The sequence below is a fragment of the Cervus canadensis genome, chromosome 4 (assembly GCF_019320065.1).
Source record: "Cervus canadensis isolate Bull #8, Minnesota chromosome 4, ASM1932006v1, whole genome shotgun sequence".
In the NCBI taxonomy this organism is placed as follows: domain Eukaryota; kingdom Metazoa; phylum Chordata; class Mammalia; order Artiodactyla; family Cervidae; genus Cervus; species Cervus canadensis.
Window position 1 is genome coordinate 57,230,654 of NC_057389.1, and position 19,320 is coordinate 57,249,973.

Consider the following 19,320-nt stretch of genomic DNA (forward strand, 5'->3'; position numbering starts at 1 on the left):
TCCAATGAGTCAGGTTAGTTCAAGCAGCCAGTCAGAAACTGTTCATTAATGTCTGAGATGCTTAACATGACATTTCAAAAGAGTTAAACAAGGTTCCAGCCCTGAAGGAGCTCACTGACAACTGAGAAACAGACAGACGAGGGAACTATAGTTTCAGCATCATGTAAGCAGCTACTCTCAAGAAGGTGTTAATGGAGAGCACAGGAACTTTGGTCAAGTTTACTGTGTGCTCAGAGCTGAGGGGGCAGGGAAGATGTGCAAAAAGCTGGCAGTTCTGACACTGACCCAGTCTCTCTCTTCTTTTGAGATCCTTTCTTTACCCCGCAAACATCGATGAAGTTCTAATTATGTGCCAAACACTAGGGATAAGGCAGTGAAAAAATACACCCAGTAAATACTCTCAGTCAAGTATAGGAGATAGTCATTTAACAAATAATTACATGGACCCACAAAGCTATATAGAATTTTTATAGACTATAATGGCATTTGGCTGTGGGAAGAAGAGCTGAGAATCAGGGGGTCAGGAGCATGAAGCTAATTTCCTTTTCCTGCTATATATAATTTATACAGTTTTCATTTAATATGTGGTTATTGCATGAGTTACCTTTTTTTTTAAGTGGAGTTTAAAAATAATCATTTTGGACTTCCCTGGTGGTCTAGTGGCTAAGACGCCACATTCGCAATGCAGAGGATGCAGGTTTGATTCCTGGTAGGGGAAACTAGATCTTACATTCTGCAACTAAGACTCCACATTTGGCAGTGAAGAGCCAGTGCAGCAAATAAATAAATATTTTTTTTAAAAATCATGCAAATAAATATATTAAAAACCGTGATAAATGCCATGAAAAAAAAGTGTAAGTTTCTCTGAGAAGATAACAGAGGCATCTACTTTACATTTTGGAGTCAGCACAAACTGAAAGAGCAGACTTGAGGTTGCCAAGGGAGAGGGGTGTAGGGGGGTGGGCTGAGAGTTAGAATCGAACGGGGTTAGCAGATGCACAAAGCCCATGTGTGAGTAGTTTTTGTTCAGAAACTATAAAAATACCAAGAAGGGATTGATTTGCACTAATGCTCTACTGCCCTGAGGACTGGGAATTCACAGAATCACACAGTCACTGGTGGGTAGAGTCTGGGAAACAAAGTGTGGGCTAGGAGCTGATCTGCCGGGTATGAGCTGTGGCCACAATGCAGTAACAGAAACTCGGCACCGGCTTAATTCCACTGTTCTCTCTACGGCTTCTTGGGTTTCAACTTCCTTCCCTTTCCAGGAATTCTCATTTTCTTTTTGTCATACACACCTGAAGCATTTATATCAGAATGGCTTTGAAGTTCTGAGCTAATTTTTCTTTCTCTCTTCCAGAAAAGCATTTCATTATTATTTCCTTCTAGAGCTGTAACTTCTAAAGCTTACCAGCTTTAGCTGGTAAGTTTCTAAAACATGCAGTTTCTCTGGGCTCCAGCACGCAGATCCACTGAATCTATCTCCCCAGGAGGAGGGGCCCAGATGTCAGTGCTTTTGAAGATCTCCTGGGGAGCTCCTTGACGGTCCAGTGGTTAGGACTCTGCGCTTTCACTGCTGAGGGCCCGGATGTGATCACTAGTTGGGGAACTAAGATCCCACAAGTCATGAGGCACAGCTGTGCTTATGGTGTACCCAGAATTCCCAATGTGTAGCCCAAATCTGAAATAACATCAGGTTCATGTTTCTTCTAGGGAGCAGAGGCCTAGAGCTTTTTCTATCTCAACTTCTTTTTGTGCCCTGGGATTGAGGCCCTTTTCCAAGATCTGCATGTTTAAGTGCAGTCAAGGGTAAGTGGGTACAAAAAGGAGTCCCATATTCCCAAGACAAATGGAACCTTTTGATTCTAAATTCTGTTGGAGATTCAGCATAGTCTTGCCAGGAGCCACTCAAAAGAGGCCATAGGGTGGCATGGAAGGAACTCTGGAAGGAAATCCAAGACTCCTGGGCTCTAGTCTCAGCTTGGATACCAATTTGCTATGTTCTAGACAAACTACTTCTCTTTTGTGAGCTTCATTTTCTATATTTCTATGTTATACTGTCCTATATATTTCTGTGTATTTTCTATATTTTCAACTATAAAATGAGAGGGTATTTGACAAATGGATGGATTAATTAAGATCCGTTGCAGTTTGCCCCCTGATTCTATGTGGCTTTCTGTCCTCAGAAGCTGATGTTTCAGGATAAGTATTCCTGCTAGGGACTTCTTACGTATTCTTATAATCCCTGTGGTTAGAAAGACCAAGACCTATGAGGTCACTCACCCACAGCCAGCTACCCTTTGCCATCTTCCCAAGCCCAAGCTGACCTTAGCATTTGACCTTAGCTGAGGGGACAAAAGGAAGTGGTAACTTCCACATCCCCTCAACAATGCCTGCTAAAATTTGTCGTTAATGAAACAAAGAGATGGTCCTTAGTGTCCCTGAGCTAGAAAAGCCAAACGATACTAAAACTTAGATTCAGTGCCCTTGGGTGGGACCCTCCATATCCAATGATTCAAGGACTCCATTGCAAAACAAGACTGTTTCTTTGAAGTCCCTGACCTCCACCATCTCAGGAACAATAGAGGTTCACTATCATGAAGTTCGTGTATTGATTGAAATGGAATTGACCTAGTCATTAGGAGAGAGGATTGAGAAAATTGAAATTTTGGACACTAAGGTGTAGTGGACACATTTTTTTTCCTATTTGTGACATCCATCGCCTCTTTCTTTGATAGTTACACTTTATCCTTTGGTAAAGAAGACACTTTTCCTCATTCTCAGTCCATGTGCTTTTTGGGTGGGGCTGTACTCCTAACCTTCCAGAAATGGCTATGTGACCTGCTCCTGGCCAATCAAAAGCCATGCCACTGGCTATTATGACTGTTTCAAAGATGGGCATAGGATCCAACCTAGGCCTGGAAAATCCAATTCTGGCACTCTTTCTTGAAACATAAAGGAAAGAGGTCTCTCTCTGCTTGGAGGCGAAACTGGTCAAATGGAAGCCTGGAGTTGCTTGTGACTACAGATGAAAGTTAATAACAAGGTGGGCAATGTGTGGCTTCTTGTTTCAACTAAATTTCCTGCTTATTAGGTGTTACACTTACTCATGTTCTAATTTCTGAAAGGAAAAACAGTAAGTTTTAAAGCTTCTTACAATTTAGAAACCCTTGTTTAAAAAATCTGGAGTTGCTATATGTGACTGCTCTGGGGAAAAGCTTTAGTCACCATGTCCTAGGAACAGCTCTGAGGATAGAAAAACATTCTTCCATGTTGATGCTTTTTTGGAACCTATTTAAAAATTGCATGTGGAGTTTTGTCCAGATCTCAACCCAACTCCATTGTATTCTTCTTCCTGTTTTAAAGGACAATAAACATTTTCCATTTAGGGTGAGCTGGGCGATAGAGACATGGATTCTCCACTAAGCTTTTGATTTTCCTGATTTTATTGCTTCCCTATTCTTGAGTCTCCTATTCTTGGCTCTCACCTCTGCCAGGCCCCACACCCTCACTTTCTCCGGTGAGCAATGGGATAAATATCCCAGTCTTTGTTATGCTCTGTTACCCAGTTTCATCTCTGAAACAAGGTTAAATCATCAGATTGATTGAAAGTACCCACTTTCTTTGGACTTTTCATAAACAGTTTGAATCAAATGTGGCAAGGTGCCTGGGGAAAGCTGCTGACTGTTCCTCCTTAGGACAACTCACTTCCTCTCTTTGCAGTTCACAATGACTGTTTCATTTGCTAGACACAGCTAAGGCTCCCTCCTAGGAATGTCCCAGCCCCAAATCTTACTTTGGCAGCCAGAAGAACTACTTCAATTTCTTTGCAAATGTGTCACTTGGGAAGGACTACTCCCTATTTTTGTCCCTAAAGCCCTCACAGAACCATATAAGCTGTACAAATGCCCCACCCCATCCTACCCTACTCCTAGGCAGACCCCTGCATAATTCATTTTCAGAGGAAACAGGTGTAAATTCCCTATTCCTGAGGATATCAGGAAGTAGCCCACTTGGAAGAAAATCTTAAAGGCCTTCAACACTATTAAATTCAATTTAATGCTCCCAGAGGCTACCCACAGATAACAGAGTCCCCAGGATCACAGAACTACTTTTTCTCACCATCCTTGGGTGAGGTGACTGGGAGCTTGAAGTGAAAGATCTGGAGACATCCAAGAAATCATGACAGAAGTGGGACAGAAGTGTGGGACTTTTTGTGTGGGACAGAAGTGAAATAAACCAGAAGGCAGTAGGTTTATGTGTGTTCAGTCACTCAGTCGTGTCTGACTCTCTGAGACCCAATGGACTGTAGTCCATCAGACTCCTCTATCCATGGACTTTTCCAGGCCAGAATACTGCAGTGGGTTGCCATTTCCTCCTCCATGGCATCTTCCCAACCCAGTGACTGAACCTGTGACTCCTATATTTCATGCATTGGCAGGCAGTTTCTTTACCCCTAGTGCCAGCTGGGAAGCCCAGGTAGGTTTATAACAGCTTTAATTTCAGAATGGTCATGGCAAATACAATTTTCTGAGTATCAGTCTAAATTTTAAATAGTATAGTTGTCCCTCAGTATTCACCAGGGATTGGTTCTTCTGATCCCGTGGATATCAAAATCTCAGGATGTCCAAGTCCTTTAGAATCAACCCTTATCTTGAAATTGCATCCACAGATACAAAGGACCAGCTCTATATTATTCACTCAGTTAATCTTCACAATAACCCTGTGAGGTAGTTACTACATTGCATCATCTCCATTTTTCATGTAGGGAAATTGAACACAGAGAGGTAAAGTAACTTGCTCAAGGTTCCTATACTTGATACATGATTGGGCTAGGATTCGAATCCAGGCAATCTGGGTCCAGAATTTTTCTTTTATCCAGTACACTGCCTCTCTGTAAGCTGACTGGCTGTCCTGGCCTGCCCAGGATTAAGGGGTTTCCTAGATCACAGGGCTTTCAGTGCAAAAACTGGTATAGTCTTGGGTAAACCATGATGGTTGATCACCTGAATATAGAAATATCAAAGAAGATGTTTCTGTAGTAAATTAAGTGATGCAAAAGCAGCTGAGATAAGGCAGAGTTAAGAGAGAACTTGCTCAAAACAGGAAAGGAATTTTGAAAAGCAGATGAACTCTAGGGCTCTCCTCTCTCCCACTGCCTTAGTTTTGGGCCCTTGCTATCTGGATGGCTGCTCTTTTCTGATCTGGTTTCTCATCTTCTGCCTTCTAGGAATCATCCCCCCTAAAGCAGCCACTACAATTTTCTGGAGTGTAAATAAATGTGACCAGTCACTCCCTTGCTTACAACACTCCATTGCATTCGGTGACAATTGCACTCAATGAGCTTGACTTGGAAGGCCCTCCACTGTTGGCCCTCATCTCTCTGTCCCTTTCTCTCTCAGTGTTTAACATGCTTGTGCTTCAGCCATACCAAACAATCTGTAATCCCCCAAAGACACTAGGCTCTTGCCTTGGTGTCTTAGTCTCTTCTAGGAGTATCATTTCTCCTTTCTTTGCTGCAAGCTCTTACTTTTCCTACAAGACTCCTGGATTAGGAGTCCCTCTTCTCTGTTTTTCCAACTCCTGGTGTCACTTTCTCTGAAGCTGAATTTTCAGATTCTTTCATAACTCTGTTTATCTGTGACCCCTGCTGTACTGTGAACTGCTCTTTTATTTATCTGTAGGTTTGTAATACTTGACACACAATAGTAGCTAGTGTAGATTAGGTATAACTGTATATCAAGAATTTTGTATGAATTATCTCACTTAATCCTTATAACAACCTATGGGATGGGTACTATTATTATCTCTGTTTTACAGTTGAAGAGACAGAGACTTGAGAAATTAAGTCCTTTTCCTTGGATCTCAGAACTAGTAAATAGTAGAAAAAGAATTTGAAATTATAAGGTCATATTTCAAAGTCTATACTCTTAACTACTCTGCTAAACTTTCAAATGGAATGAACCCTTCAGAGTCTATCCATCTTACAAAGTTGTTAAGATCAAATAACTTGATAAATAAGAAATGGCTTTGTAAGCTGAAAAACTCTGATGTCAGAAACTGCTAATTTTAACCCAGTATCTCTCTTTGATTTCTCTTTCATAATAATATAATTCCTGGTGTTTAGCTGGTCACATAATTGCCCACAATAATAACTACATTTCCCAGTTTTTCTGGTCTCCAGGAATGGTCATGTGATTCTATCTGGGCTAATGTGATATGAACAGAGCCACATTTTTATTTCTGGGATATGCCTTTAAAGGGACAGAGTGAGTGTCCCCCTCCCCACCCCCCCATCCCTGGGTCCTTTCCCCTTCCTTGTAGCTAGGCTATGAACATGGTGGTAATGAGTCATCTTGGATCACAGGGATAAGATAGAAGGAGCCTGGGAACTGTGGCATTGCAGAACTCACATACTTACCCTGCATTGCTTTTGCCTGGATGATTGAGATGGAGAGAAATAAACTTCTATCTTGTTCTAGCCATTGTTGTTTTGGATCTCTATTATAGCAGCTAAATGTATCTCTAACTAATATAGTCTGTTCACAGGGAGAAAGATTATTCTTACTATTCCTATAGAGCATCTTTGAGACTGTTTGTAGGCTATATCATAAGAACTTTCTTGTCTCTGTAAAAGACACTATCATTCAACTATTAATAGTTTGCTTGGGTCAAAAACCTAGGAGTCTTTGCTTTTCTTTTAAAACAACTTGATTGAGGTATAATTGACATATGATAAACTAAAAATATTTAAGTGTACACTTTGATAAGTTTCCACCTAGGAAACCATCTTCAGAATTAGGATAATAAGTATATCCATCATCACAAAAGTTATCTAATGCTCCTTTGTAATCCCTTCTTCCTCTTCCTTAGGTTTCACCACCCCCAACCTATCTGGCAACCACTGCTCTTCTTTCTGTCACTTTAGATTTGTTTGCATATTCTAGAACTTTAGACATGGAATCATATGGCATGTTACTTTTTCTCATCTGGTTTCTCTCACTCAGCATATTTATTTTGAGATTACAAATCATCTTTGATTCCTCTCTTTGTTTCATTGCCACCCCGTCTGCCCCCAATCCATTCCTTCATTAAGTTTAATAACCTCTACCTGAATCCATCTACTTCTATCTGTCTCCATCGTCATCATCCTCAGACCATTAGCGTCTGTCTCATGTACCACTGCAGTAGTCTCCTGACTGGTCTCTTTGCTTCCAAGCTTGCTCCTTCCAATCCATTCTCCACCTTGAACCCACAATGGTCTGCTTAAAATAGAATCTTATCAATCTCTTCAGATCATATCAGTCCTCTGCTTGAAATTATTCACTGGCTTATAATCACACTCAGAATAATATTCTGATCCCTGACTGTAGCTTAAAGGTCTCTCATGGTCCGGCCCCCTGTGCAACTCTCTGATGTCACTGTCTTCTACCATCCTCCGCACCCAGCCATGCTGGCATCTTCCTTTTGTTCTTCAAATGTGCCAAGACTGCTCCCATCCTAAACTCTTTGTTCTTGCTGTTTCTTCTGTCTGGAAGGCTGTTTCCCCAGCTGTTTGCACAGCTATCTAATTCTCATTTTCCAGGTCTGATTTCAAATGTTATGGCCTTCCAGAGAGCTTCCCACACCTAAGTGGCCTCCACCCAGCAGCCTCTAACCACATTGCTGTTTTCTTCTTAATAACACTTATTAGCTTACGAAATTATTTGTTAGCATGTTTATTGTTTGTCTTTCCCCACTGGAATGTGTGCTCCATGGGGACAGGGAATTTGTGTCTTGTTATTGTTATATCCCAAGGGCCTAACAGATATTCAATAAATACTTGTTGAATGAATAAATAAGGTTATTGTGCATGGGTTGGCAGAGCTGAAGGGTAATAAGGGATCACTTTTTTAAGTTCCACAACTGTGGTCTGTTTGAACCTCAGGAGTATATCCCTGTACTAGTGAAGTTTTCAGTGTGAAGGCTATTGTTGTTTTTTTTTAATAAAAATAATAGAAGCAAGCTCAGCATGGTTATTCTCTAGACAAGTGTCCAAGGACTGCAAACTCTTTAGGGCTTTCATAGACAGTGTCTTCCTGTCATTTTAGAAACTCTAAAGAGGGAAAGGCAGTAACATTTATTTTGAAGTCCAAAATAAAAGGGTGATATTACAGTGGCTGCCCGTCCATAAATGTATATCACATTCTGCCAACTTTATGCTCTGGGCAAAGTTTATTTTTCCCTAAGTTTGCTTCATTCATGTAGTGTCAAGAATTAGCATAAAAATTGGTCTGGAACCCATGCCTCTCTCAGGGCTCTGGTAGAAGTGAATGTGGAGGAATTTCCTGCCAGCCCAGTGGTTAGGACTCAGTATTTTCATGCCAAGGGTCTGGGTTCAGTCTCTGGCTAGGGAACTAAAATCCCAAAAGCCACAAGAAACAGCAAAAAAACAAGTGAATGTGAGACGTTTCTATAGTCCGTGGACATGCTGGACACTGAAGACAGGTTCTAATCAAAAAATTATGAGTCAAATGAGAAAATTAACTCTCATAAGAAAGACCAGCAGATGCCCAACAGTGGAAGAATTCATTCCTCAAAGATTTCAACTGACAAGACATAAAGAAATTAAAAAATAGTTATGGTAATTATGTTTTAATTATTTTCATCATTAGGCAAGAATAGATATCATTATGAAAAAGAAAAGAACATGTAGATTTGAAAAAAGAACAAATACATTTTTCATTGTTTAAAATGTGGTAAAATATACATAACATTTACTATTGTAATCATTTTTAAGTGTACAGTTCAGTGGTATTAAATACATTGACAATGTTGTGTTACTATCACTACCATCCATCTCCAGAACTCTTTTCATCTTGTAAAACTGAAACTCTACATCTATTAAACAAGAATTCCCGGGCTTACCTGGTAGCTCAGTGGTAAAGAATCCACCTGCCAATGCAGGAGACACTGGTTCGCTCCCTGATCTGGGAAGATTCCACATGCCCATGGAGTGACTAAGCCCAAGCACCACACTATTGAGCCTGTGCTCTAGAGCCTGGGAGCCACAACTACTGAGCCATGTGGCTGAACTGCTAAAGCCCTTGCACCCTAGAGCCTGTGCTCCACAATAAGAGAAGCCACCACAATGAGAAGTTCATGCACCACAACTAGAGAGTGGCCCCCGCAGCAATGAAGACCCAGCATAGCCAAAAATAAATAAATACATTAAATTTTTTTCCCCTTTCTATCCCTTCCTCCTGGCCCCTGGCAACACCATTCTACTTTCTGTCTTTATGATTTTGTTTACTCGAAGTCCCTCATATTGGAAAAGGACATGGCAACGACTTCAGGATTCTTGCCTGGGAAATCCCCTGGATAGAGATGCCTGGCTGGCTAGAGTCCGTGGGGTTATAAGAGGCAGACACAACCTAGTGACTAAACCACCACCACCACCAAGTCCCTCGTACAATAGAATCATACAGTATTTGTCTTTTCGTGACTGGTTTATTTCACTTAGCATAATGTCCTCACATTTTGTTTATCCATTTATCCAATGATGGACATTTGAATAGCTAGTAAGTCTAATAAAATTTTTTTTTTAGGATAGAAAGTATCATGTGTCTTGAAAAAGGAACAGAAATAGTCTTGAAATTCTGAGGAGAGATTATTTATGGTCTGTGTGATGAGTGATGTAAAAAAAAACAATACATAAAGGATACATATTATGTGTCTGCTTACTGGACCTTGAAAGACAAATATAACAATGCTAACCACAGGAACTTAATTACAGCTTCTTATTGTGTGCCTACTGTATGCATTGTGCTATGCTTGGAGCTTTCCATCCTGATCTTATTTACTCCTCAGAATAACTGTTAGGTCAATACTGTTATTCTCATATTAAATGAGGAGACAAATTCTACACAACTAGGAAATGGAAGCAGACATACCTACGCTCAGTGTAGACCAAACCTTGAATACAGATTTGCTTAGTTCTAAACTCCCTGCCCTTTCCTCTGCCTCACAGGTTTTTAGAGTAAGGAAGATATCCATTTCTTTCATGCCCATCCTTCTAGTCATTCTTCTGGTTCAAATGCCAGCTATTTTACAGCAGATTCTCAAAATGTGGTTTGCAGACCACTTGGACCAGATCATAAAAGGAGTTTGCAAAAGTACATATTTCTGTGCCCCATATCAAAGATTCTAAGTAAGTTTGGGATGAGGATCAGAGAATCTGCATTTTTTTTTTTTCTTTTAAAAAGAAATTTGGTCTCTCGTGAGAACTCCTGTGTCTACAAGGTCTTCTGGGAACATTCAGTAGAAATAAGTTCTTTGGGAAAACGCTTCAACTAAGCCTCCTGGTCTTCTCCATGCTGCCTTGCCTGAAACTCAGGCTGATTCTTTCTCATACAGCACAGGACTCGTTGAAGGCATGAATTACTTTAGAGGTTTTAGCCTGATTTACATACATCTTAATTCAGCAACACAAACTAAACTATTTGTCGAAGTGCTTAAAACCACACACGAAATCTGCGCATTGTGCTGTGTTTGGAAGGATGTGGAGAATCACTGCAAGCCTATAGGTCACTTGGGGAAGACGTACTCTGACTCGGAATCCCGGTTATTACAGGCGTTTATAACAACGGGGAAGGTAGGAAAACCAAGCACACCGACTCTTGCGCAGGCGCAGAAGGAAGAGGCCCTATCACACCTTCAGGACGCGCCCTTCCCCCACGCTCTTTCCGGGCTTCTCCCACTGCGCAGGCGCAGCAGAGAAGCAAGATGGCGGCCCCCGTGGATCTGGAGTTGAAGAAGGTAAAAGAGGGTCTTGAGCAGGCAGAAGCTTTTCTTTGGAAGCTAAGGGGACTGTGGACAAGAATATCGAGTGAGTCTCGAGTGCTGCGGGAGGAAAGAGGCCCCAGGGAAATGGGGAGTGGTTTCTCAGAGTTCAAAGGCGGGACCGGGCCTCCTTAGGTTGGAGTCGAGGGCTAGCGGCTCTTTGCCGGGTAAGAGTCGATTGGGCTGGGCCTGGTTAAGTTTGGCGGGCCTGTAGCTGTTTTATTCCCTTGTTCCGAGTTCCAGAGACCTTTCGTTGCTCTTGGAGCCTTCATTTCCATAGTGAGACCTGAAGTGAGCGCTTCCAGTTGGAGCCTCTTGCCCGAGCATCTGTAATTCTGTATCCTAATTTGCTTTGAAAAACTCCAAGTCCAGTCCGTTTTTAGGTCAGTTCTTTAATCCCATACCTTGTAAGGTCGCTTCATACAGTTCAGTCAGGTATCCTCATAGCAATGTTCATCTTAGGTAGCAATGTTCATCTTAGGGCTTTGCCAACAACCGCCCCCCCCCACCCCGCCCGTTTTTAAAGACTTGTCAAAAAAGAAACAAGTCAGAGTTTTCCAGATGAAATTGGTATCAGAAGGAATTGAGTTTCTCTCTTCAAACAATTGCCTAGAAATGTGTTCTTACACGGAAACGTTTTCACCGCCTAAGAGTTGCCGGGAATCTAACACGACTACCGACTCAAAAGCATATCCCCCCCCCCTTTTTTTTTGCGAAGGGAGGGAGAATGGGGATTGGAAAGGAGCCTAGACTTCATCTACTTTAAACCAGTACTTTTCTAGAAAAGGAAACAGTTTAACAGAAGATTCAGCCCAAGCTTGGTTCTAGAGTCCTGCATTCTCTGCCTCACTTTCCACCTTTTGACCACTACTTGAGGTTAGAAGAGCAAATTTTACTTAAGACTGTCTTGTGATCAACCTTTGCATGAGAAATAAGACAGCTGAAGTCGCTCTCCCACGTAATAGATGAAGCAGTGTATTATTGCTCCGAGGATTTACGTGTGTGTGTATTGCTTTTTGTTTGGAGCTTGTACCTTTACTCCTTACGGTGCTCTCTAGTGCTGTATTATCACAGCTTCAACAGTATACTAGCTTAGCAAACTGTGTCTTAAAGTGTTTTAAAAGTTAACCTTTTTTTTTTTCTGTTAAAAGTTCAAATTTAAGTTAGGGTTTAGTGAGAGCTAACAATAGAATACAGCTGTGAATGGACTTACCCCTCAGTATTATTTGAATCTGTTGCTGGGAAACCTGTGGACAGTGGATGAAAACTAAGAAAATAATTACAGACTTAAATTGGGTAGTTTTGGCAACCAATAAAATTACAGAAGAAACTTGTTTAAAGGTCTTTTAATATGTTTATAATTTTGGGGAGAGGGAGAAGGGTGGAGACTAATAGGAAACTTTAGGTACCTCCTCTCCCCTCTAGATAAATCTTTTGAAACCTTGCTAGTAGGTGAGACGGAGAAGGCAATGGCACCCCACTCCAGTACTCTTGCCTGGAAAATCCCATGGACGGAAGAGCCTGGTAGGCTGTGGTCCATGGGGTCGCTAGGAGTCGGACTCGACTGAGCGACTTCACTTTCACTTTTCACTTTTATACATTGGAGAAGGAAATGGCAACCCACTCCAGTGTTCTTGCCTGGAGAATCCAAGGGATGGGGAGCCTGGTGGGCTGCCATCTATGGGGTCGCACAGAGTCCGACACGACTGAAGTGACTTAGTAGCAGCAGTAGGTGAGAACAAAGTCAGAATAAAAGTTTAGTAGCTTTTTGCCGTGTATTGCAGCCACAGATGTTATTATTAAGTCAAAATTTGACAGCATGTGAAAGTCATTCTAGGCACTTCAGAAGTATCAAAAACCTTTTAAGAGTACTCAGAGGTCAAGTTTGGCTTATCATGTGCATATGAAGATCATGATGCAGTTGTTTTATCAATGCTTTGAGTTTTTTGTGTGTCTTTCTCTTAAAATATTCATTTTCTGAACATTACTGTGGATAGTAGAGTAAAAAGATTCAGTAACTAGAGATCAGAAGAAATTAATTAAGTACTTGATTTTTGACCTAGTAGTTGTTCAGCCCTGTGAAAGTCATTTATATCTCTTCAAAACATTTAGTTAATTTGTAAACTGTGCTGATGAATCTGCCATCCTTAACTCAGGATTATTGAAAAGAGAAAATGAGACATTTATTGTATGTCAGTATTCTCATATTAATATTCACTTGTTAATATTTCAAACAAGTGTGGGAAAGTGCTTTAAATAGTCTTGAGTAGTACAGATGTGGTGAATTGTTACATTTATGGCTCTTGTTTTGGGTCTCTGGGTTTCTGATTGTTGCATTTAGAGCTTTTATTACTCCTTGGGTACCTGCTACTTGATATGGTTATTATTTACCATGCCTTTGTTCAGCTTCTTCAGATAGGTTGCATCTTCTGAGGACTGGGTAAGTTCAGTACAGTTGACTCTTGAACAGCATTGGTTTAAACTGCAGGGATCCAGTTGTGCACAGATTTTTAAAATAGTAAATACTAGAGTACTACATGATATGTAGTTGGTTGAATCAACAAGTGTAGAACCAAGGATACAGAGGAACTGCCATATGGAGGGTCAACTATAAATTATACTTGGATTTTCAACTTCACGGAGGGTCAGTGCTTTTAATCACTGAATTGTTCAGGGCTCAAGTTTTTAGCAGACTGGCTTTGAGATGTTTGCTGTGGTAAATCTCACAGCTTTGTCTGTTTAGCAGGCCTCATTTTAATATATTAGATTTGATGTAAACATTTACTGTAAAATGTTGCACCTACTAAATCAAGGACTTATTTCTTTTTAGGCCTTCACAGAGCTTCAAGCCAAAGTTATTGACACTCAGCAGAAGGTGAAACTTGCAGACGTACAGATTGAACAGCTGAACAGAACGAAAAAGCATGCACATCTTACAGATACAGAGATTATGACTTTGGTAGATGAGACTAACATGTATGAAGGTGTAGGAAGAATGTAAGTAAAGTATATCCTTAAGGGGGTTATCCTGAAAGAAGTTTATCTGAATTAAGTCATAGAATTTGTTCACTTTACAGCTTGGGTTGAAGTATCACAGTAGCTTTAAAGAACCCTAGGTCAAAAATCTTTTTTCTTTTAAATGAGAAACTGAGAAACTGAATTCCAGATAGATGTGTTTAATCTTAAACTTTGAAGCACAGTTTAAAAATATTTATTCCATGTTCTTCTCTCCATGCTTAGGTACTTAACGTGTGTAACTTCAATGGTAAAAATATGATTTGTTGTGAAAAGATGTTTATAGTAGTTTTGTGTGTGAAGATTTTTTAAGTAGTTGTAGTTTTAACCTCGTCTTTCCAACCTAATTATTAGTAGTCACACAAATCATGAATCTTAGATGTCTGATCAGGTTGTAAAACAAACATAAAGATTCAGTTGTCTATTTAAATATACTCATTCTGTCAAACATGAGAAATCTAGTAAGTCAACTTACCTTGTTTGTTCTAATTCTTATATGGTTAACCACCTGCACTTCACTTTTTTTTTTCTTTTAAAATCTATATTGCCATTCTGAGAGAGAATACATCTGCTTCATGTTCTCTAAGCAGTAAATAGGAATGGAAAAGCCCTTAACTGCAGGTCACATTCCATTACACTGAGCTAAAAGGAGACTGATTTTTTTAAGTGGAGGAGGTACAAGAGAAGGGTTTTTCTGGAATTTGGTCTTTGAATATTACTTAGTAAGTGGACCATTACTTAAGTTTGGAGCTCCTTTAGTTGGAAAGGAATTTGACCTCAGTCTAGGACGATTTGTTTTATGATTGATTTGAAAGAAGCATGGCATGTGTAACATTTAGTGATGGCTTTAGAATGACATCATGAGAAATAGACCCTGCTCGTGATAGCTGATCCATATTGGTTTGAAAAAGAGGTAGATTATGATAAACTGTTCATCTGATTTGCTTTCTGAGAATAAACAGCATGAATAAATAAATAAAATCTTATTGTTGGAGTCCATTTTTTCATTTTAGCTTGTTTTAAAAGGAAGAAAATTCCAATTTGAGAGTTTGTTAACTGGGACACAAAAGAATTGGGATGAAAACAAAGTAGAACCCTTGAATATATGTCTGTGTAGCATGAAGTGCATTGTTGGCATTCACTGCAGGATAATTTTATCTTTGTTATGAATATCCTTAGATCTTAAAACAGTAATGGTAGCTTTTATAGCATGCTTGTTAACATGTTGTGCTTCGGTTTCACATCATTACATTAGCCTTTGCTTGCTGCAGTTAAAGAATTTCTCCTGAAAGGAAAAACTCTTTGGTCTTTTGATCTATAGTGAAGTAAAAAAAAAATTTTTTTTTGTTTGTTTATTTGTTTTGGCTTTGCTGGGTCTTTGTTGCTACATGCTGGTGCTGTCTAGTTTTGGGGAGCAGGGGCTACTCTGGTTGCCGTGCTCTGGCTTCTTGTTTTGGTGGCTTCTCTTGTTGCAGAGCACGGGCTCTAGGGTACACCGACTTCAGTAGTTGTGGTTCCCGGGCTCTGGAGTACAAGCTCAATAGTGCTGGCTCACAGGCTCAGCTGCTCCACGGCATATGGGATCTTCTGCTACCAGGGATTGAACCTGTGTCTCTGCACTGGCAGGCGGATTCTATCTCTGAGCCAGTAGAGAAGCCCGATCTATAGTGAAGTTTTACTTTTTAATAGAATAATTTCATTTACTAAACATTCTGCAGTCATGATAGGCAAGTTGCTTTTTTTGCTTATTGCCCAAAGTGCTACTTTTAGAGTTTAAAGGCTGGGATATGAATTAGTTAATGGTAGAGCAGTAGTATTTCCAGAAGATTTATTTCATGTGAATTATGTTTCTTAAAAGAAATAAGTAGCTTTAAGTGTTTAGATAATGTGGAATATCTACATGGTTTTAAACTTTGGTTTTAAATTTGTTTTTTGTACTTTGTGCATCTGGAGTTTGTAGGGGCATGTAAGGTAAGTTGTGTTTGTTGTTTGGCTAGAGTGTTAGTGCCCTCAGGAGGAAAAGATTTGCTGAGTATTAGTCTGGTCATGAGGATGTTCTCTTTCTTGATGCTAAGCCTGAAATAGCTATTTCTGAATTTATAGTCTTGAGTAATCTTGAGTATCATTGTGATTCACTTCTTTAATTCTAGTCTTTACCTTAATTTGTCTTTTCTTTTGCTTTTTGAAAATTGTTAGGGAATTCTAATTAGAGCTAATTTTTCTCAAACTGTTGTTTTAAAACCAAGAATTATAAAATCTAAAACATTACATTTTTGTTTTATAACCTGCAATTTTACCATTGCTGAAATTCAGGCCTCTTGCCTGGACTAAGAAGCAATAGCTTCTGAACTGTTCTTTCTGCCCTTATTGTGTTGGTTTAAATGCTTTCTTCACCCATCTGCCAGATATGATTATGTCATTATTTTTCATAAAATCTTTTGTTCATCCTTGGTTGCCCATGGGATAAAATCTAAACTTGTTAGCCTAGCATTCATGGTCATTCATAATCTGTCCTTAATTTACCCTTCTAGCCTCAAATCCCACCACTTTCTATTGCCCGGCTGAGGATAGCACATAAATTTCATCTCATGGACTTACTTCTTTCCATTGGTTTTGAGTTACCTGTTGAGTTTGAGTCTCACGTGGGCTTAAACATGCTCTAATTGATCAGTGAGGTCTGTCGTGGGCTGAAGGTAGAAGGGGAGTAGCTCATGTACCCAAAATTGTTATCCCTACCCTCGTCACATGGGCTTCCTCGCACATGCCATGTCTTTGTGTTTTCTTGGTTTTGCTCCTTCTGTCCTTCCTGGCCTTTGGTGTCCCACTTTTCCTCCTGAAATTCACATCCTTTAAGACGGAGCTTATCTTCTCTGAAAAGTTTTCCATCTTCCCTGGCAGATTTACTAACACGTTCCTGAATGATACCAGAGCTTTTGTTCCTACAGCTAGTAGAGCATGTGGGTGGTGGGATGAGGGTAGTGGGCAGAACTTGATTGAGTTTGAAATGGTCTGGTCTCCCCAACTAGATTGTTAAAGACCATATACATATTTATCTTTGTTTCCTCAATCCTCAGTACGAAATGCGTGTAAACGTGTGTTGGTTTGAATTGAATATGATTCTCTTGCCTAAAATAACTGCATTTTCTTTTGGTCCTTTAGAAAAAATGTTTAGTAAGTGTCAGAGACTTAAGAATTGAAGTTTATTATGCTTTTTAAATATATGATTCAATAAAGATGAAATTTTAAAAGTAACATATTTTAAGTAAGGTCAAGGGATTGTTTCTGACCAAAACTATGTCCTCTAATCTGACAGAATTAATTCTTTATTAAATCTGTTGAGAAGGTTGACTAATTCTAAATGCCAACCAGTTGCAGAGATAGTCAGCATTGACAATATAGAAAAACCCCAAGCTTTTAGGATTACACTGAGGGCAGTATAGTCCTTGGAAAATGAAGGCTATTCTGTGCAGAGTAATACTGGTATAATTGTATATTTTACCTTGCTTATGCTTACATAGGATGGAAGTCATATTTTTCATTTTAGGGTTTGCATTTAGTTTACAAAGTCATTTCAAGCCCAGATGCCTTTCCCAGTCATGAGTATGGAGAAAACGAGTAGTGTTAAATATGGCTTTTATATATGGCTATTTTTATATATAGCTATTTTATATATTATATATATTTTTATATATGGCTATTTTTGGTTTAAAACAAGGAAAATCAAGCTACAGGGTAAGAGATGATGAATTGCTGTATACTGTAAACTCTGCATATTCGTTACTGAAAGCTATAGTCCATCTAGTCTCTTGGCATGTTGCCAGCACATTTTAGTTCTCTTACTTCATATTCTTTGGAGGGGCTGTTATGTAGCCTGATACTACTACCACCAATTTCTAGTTTTGCTACTTAAGCTGTTTGTGAGCTGACCTCACCATACCGCTTTGAGAACTATGATGAAAGTTACAACTGTGGAATGATGTGTCTGAATAGTTGGACGTGTTTGTCTTTTCATCTTTCTAGCATGCAAGGAAGGAATAGACACAGATCTCAAATAAATATTACATGAATGTTTCTTGTAGTTTTTTTTTTTTTCGTGAATAAAAACCAGCTTGTAATTATTTATGGTAGTTTTCTTCCATTTTCCTTTGCATAGTAGAAATAAGAATATTTTTCAAAGTTAGTATTACATTTGAAAGTGCACATAAATGACATTTAGTCATACTAATGTTTGAAAGGACTATCATTAGAATAAAGGTCAAATTTATTTTTATTAACAATAGGTATGATCCAGACCCTGATTTGATATTAGGTCCATTATTCTAATATCCTTGTGCTTGAGCATTACATTAATAACATTTCTTCTTTCCAAAGGAGATAAATTAAGCTTTATGTTTCTTTAATGAGAGGAACTTGAGTAGATTAGCCTTTGAGAAGAATGATTAGTGCCTTTCTAAAACTTGAACCTAACTAAAAATAACTTTGTACCGTATTTAAACTAATTTAGAGGTATGCCACCATTCTGTGGATATTTTTTACATTTAAGGAACTAAGAATGAACAATGGTATAAATCTACCAACTAGATAAGTGTCTAGCAATGCAGAAATTGCTGTTTGGGAGCGGTGTTGCTATTTCTACTTGTTGAAGTAATTTGATGGTTGATCCCTGGTGGTTGAAAAATCCAGAAGTATAAAACTTAAGATAAATGTGGCACAGGTAGAAAATGAAAACAGTAGGTATATTTCTGATGGGTAACAAAATTTAAAAAAAAAATTAAATAATTGAACAGATTTTCAACTAATTATGATGTAGAAATCTGAACTCTGACAGTTTGGTTGAACTGCCCTTTGTTTAGAATGTTATGTTGGTTTTGTTTTGATTTTAATTGTTAGCTTGAATGTTGACTTGTAATTTGGATTGTAACATTTAGAGAGGTCAAGATGAAACATTTGCAGTTGCTCTCGGTTTAGGTATATTAAATATTAGTCAAAAGGGATATAATCAGGCTGTCTTAAGTTTTGCAGCCATTTTACTTCATGTTCATGTAGAGTTGATATTCCAATCAATTTGAGGTAATTTTAAAGCTGAAGATATAGTTGCATTATATTTTATTCCTAATACATTAGAAGACAAACCACAAATATTGGTGTAATAGACATTGTTAAGTATTATTGATATTATAGTAATAATAGTTTATGTTATTGTTCTCACTAGAACCAAGTTTGGATATTTTATGCTTACTGTTGGAGAGAAAAAATACAGTCTACTTTTGGTGTGAGGGTCACTTTACAAATTCAAATTTATAAGCTCCTTTATACTGTCTTTAAAGGTGTTAGTCTGTATTTTAGAGCAGAGAAAATGAAGCAAAGATAAAATAATTTTCAGAGATAAGAAGAAATTTAGTCATTTTTTAGGTTTTACTTTAAAAGAAGAGGAGTTTTAAGCTGCTTTTCCTAATAGAATATGAACCACCCTTCTTGTGTTTT

The 19,320-nt window shown here is 38.9% G+C and overlaps 1 protein-coding gene across 5 annotated transcripts in view; it reads left to right on the top strand.

Moving 5' to 3' along the window:
• The first annotated feature begins 10,684 nt into the window (after positions 1-10,684).
• PFDN1 (prefoldin subunit 1) overlaps positions 10,685-19,320 on the top strand; it is a 68,033-nt gene continuing 59,397 nt past the window's right edge. For all 5 annotated transcript variants that reach the window (XM_043465332.1, XM_043465333.1, XM_043465334.1 and 2 more), the window contains exons 1-2: positions 10,685-10,797; positions 13,652-13,818. In XM_043465332.1, the coding sequence (XP_043321267.1) occupies positions 10,765-10,797; positions 13,652-13,818 (200 nt within the window). In that variant the 5' untranslated portion in view covers positions 10,685-10,764. The remainder of the gene's footprint in view (positions 10,798-13,651; positions 13,819-19,320) is intronic.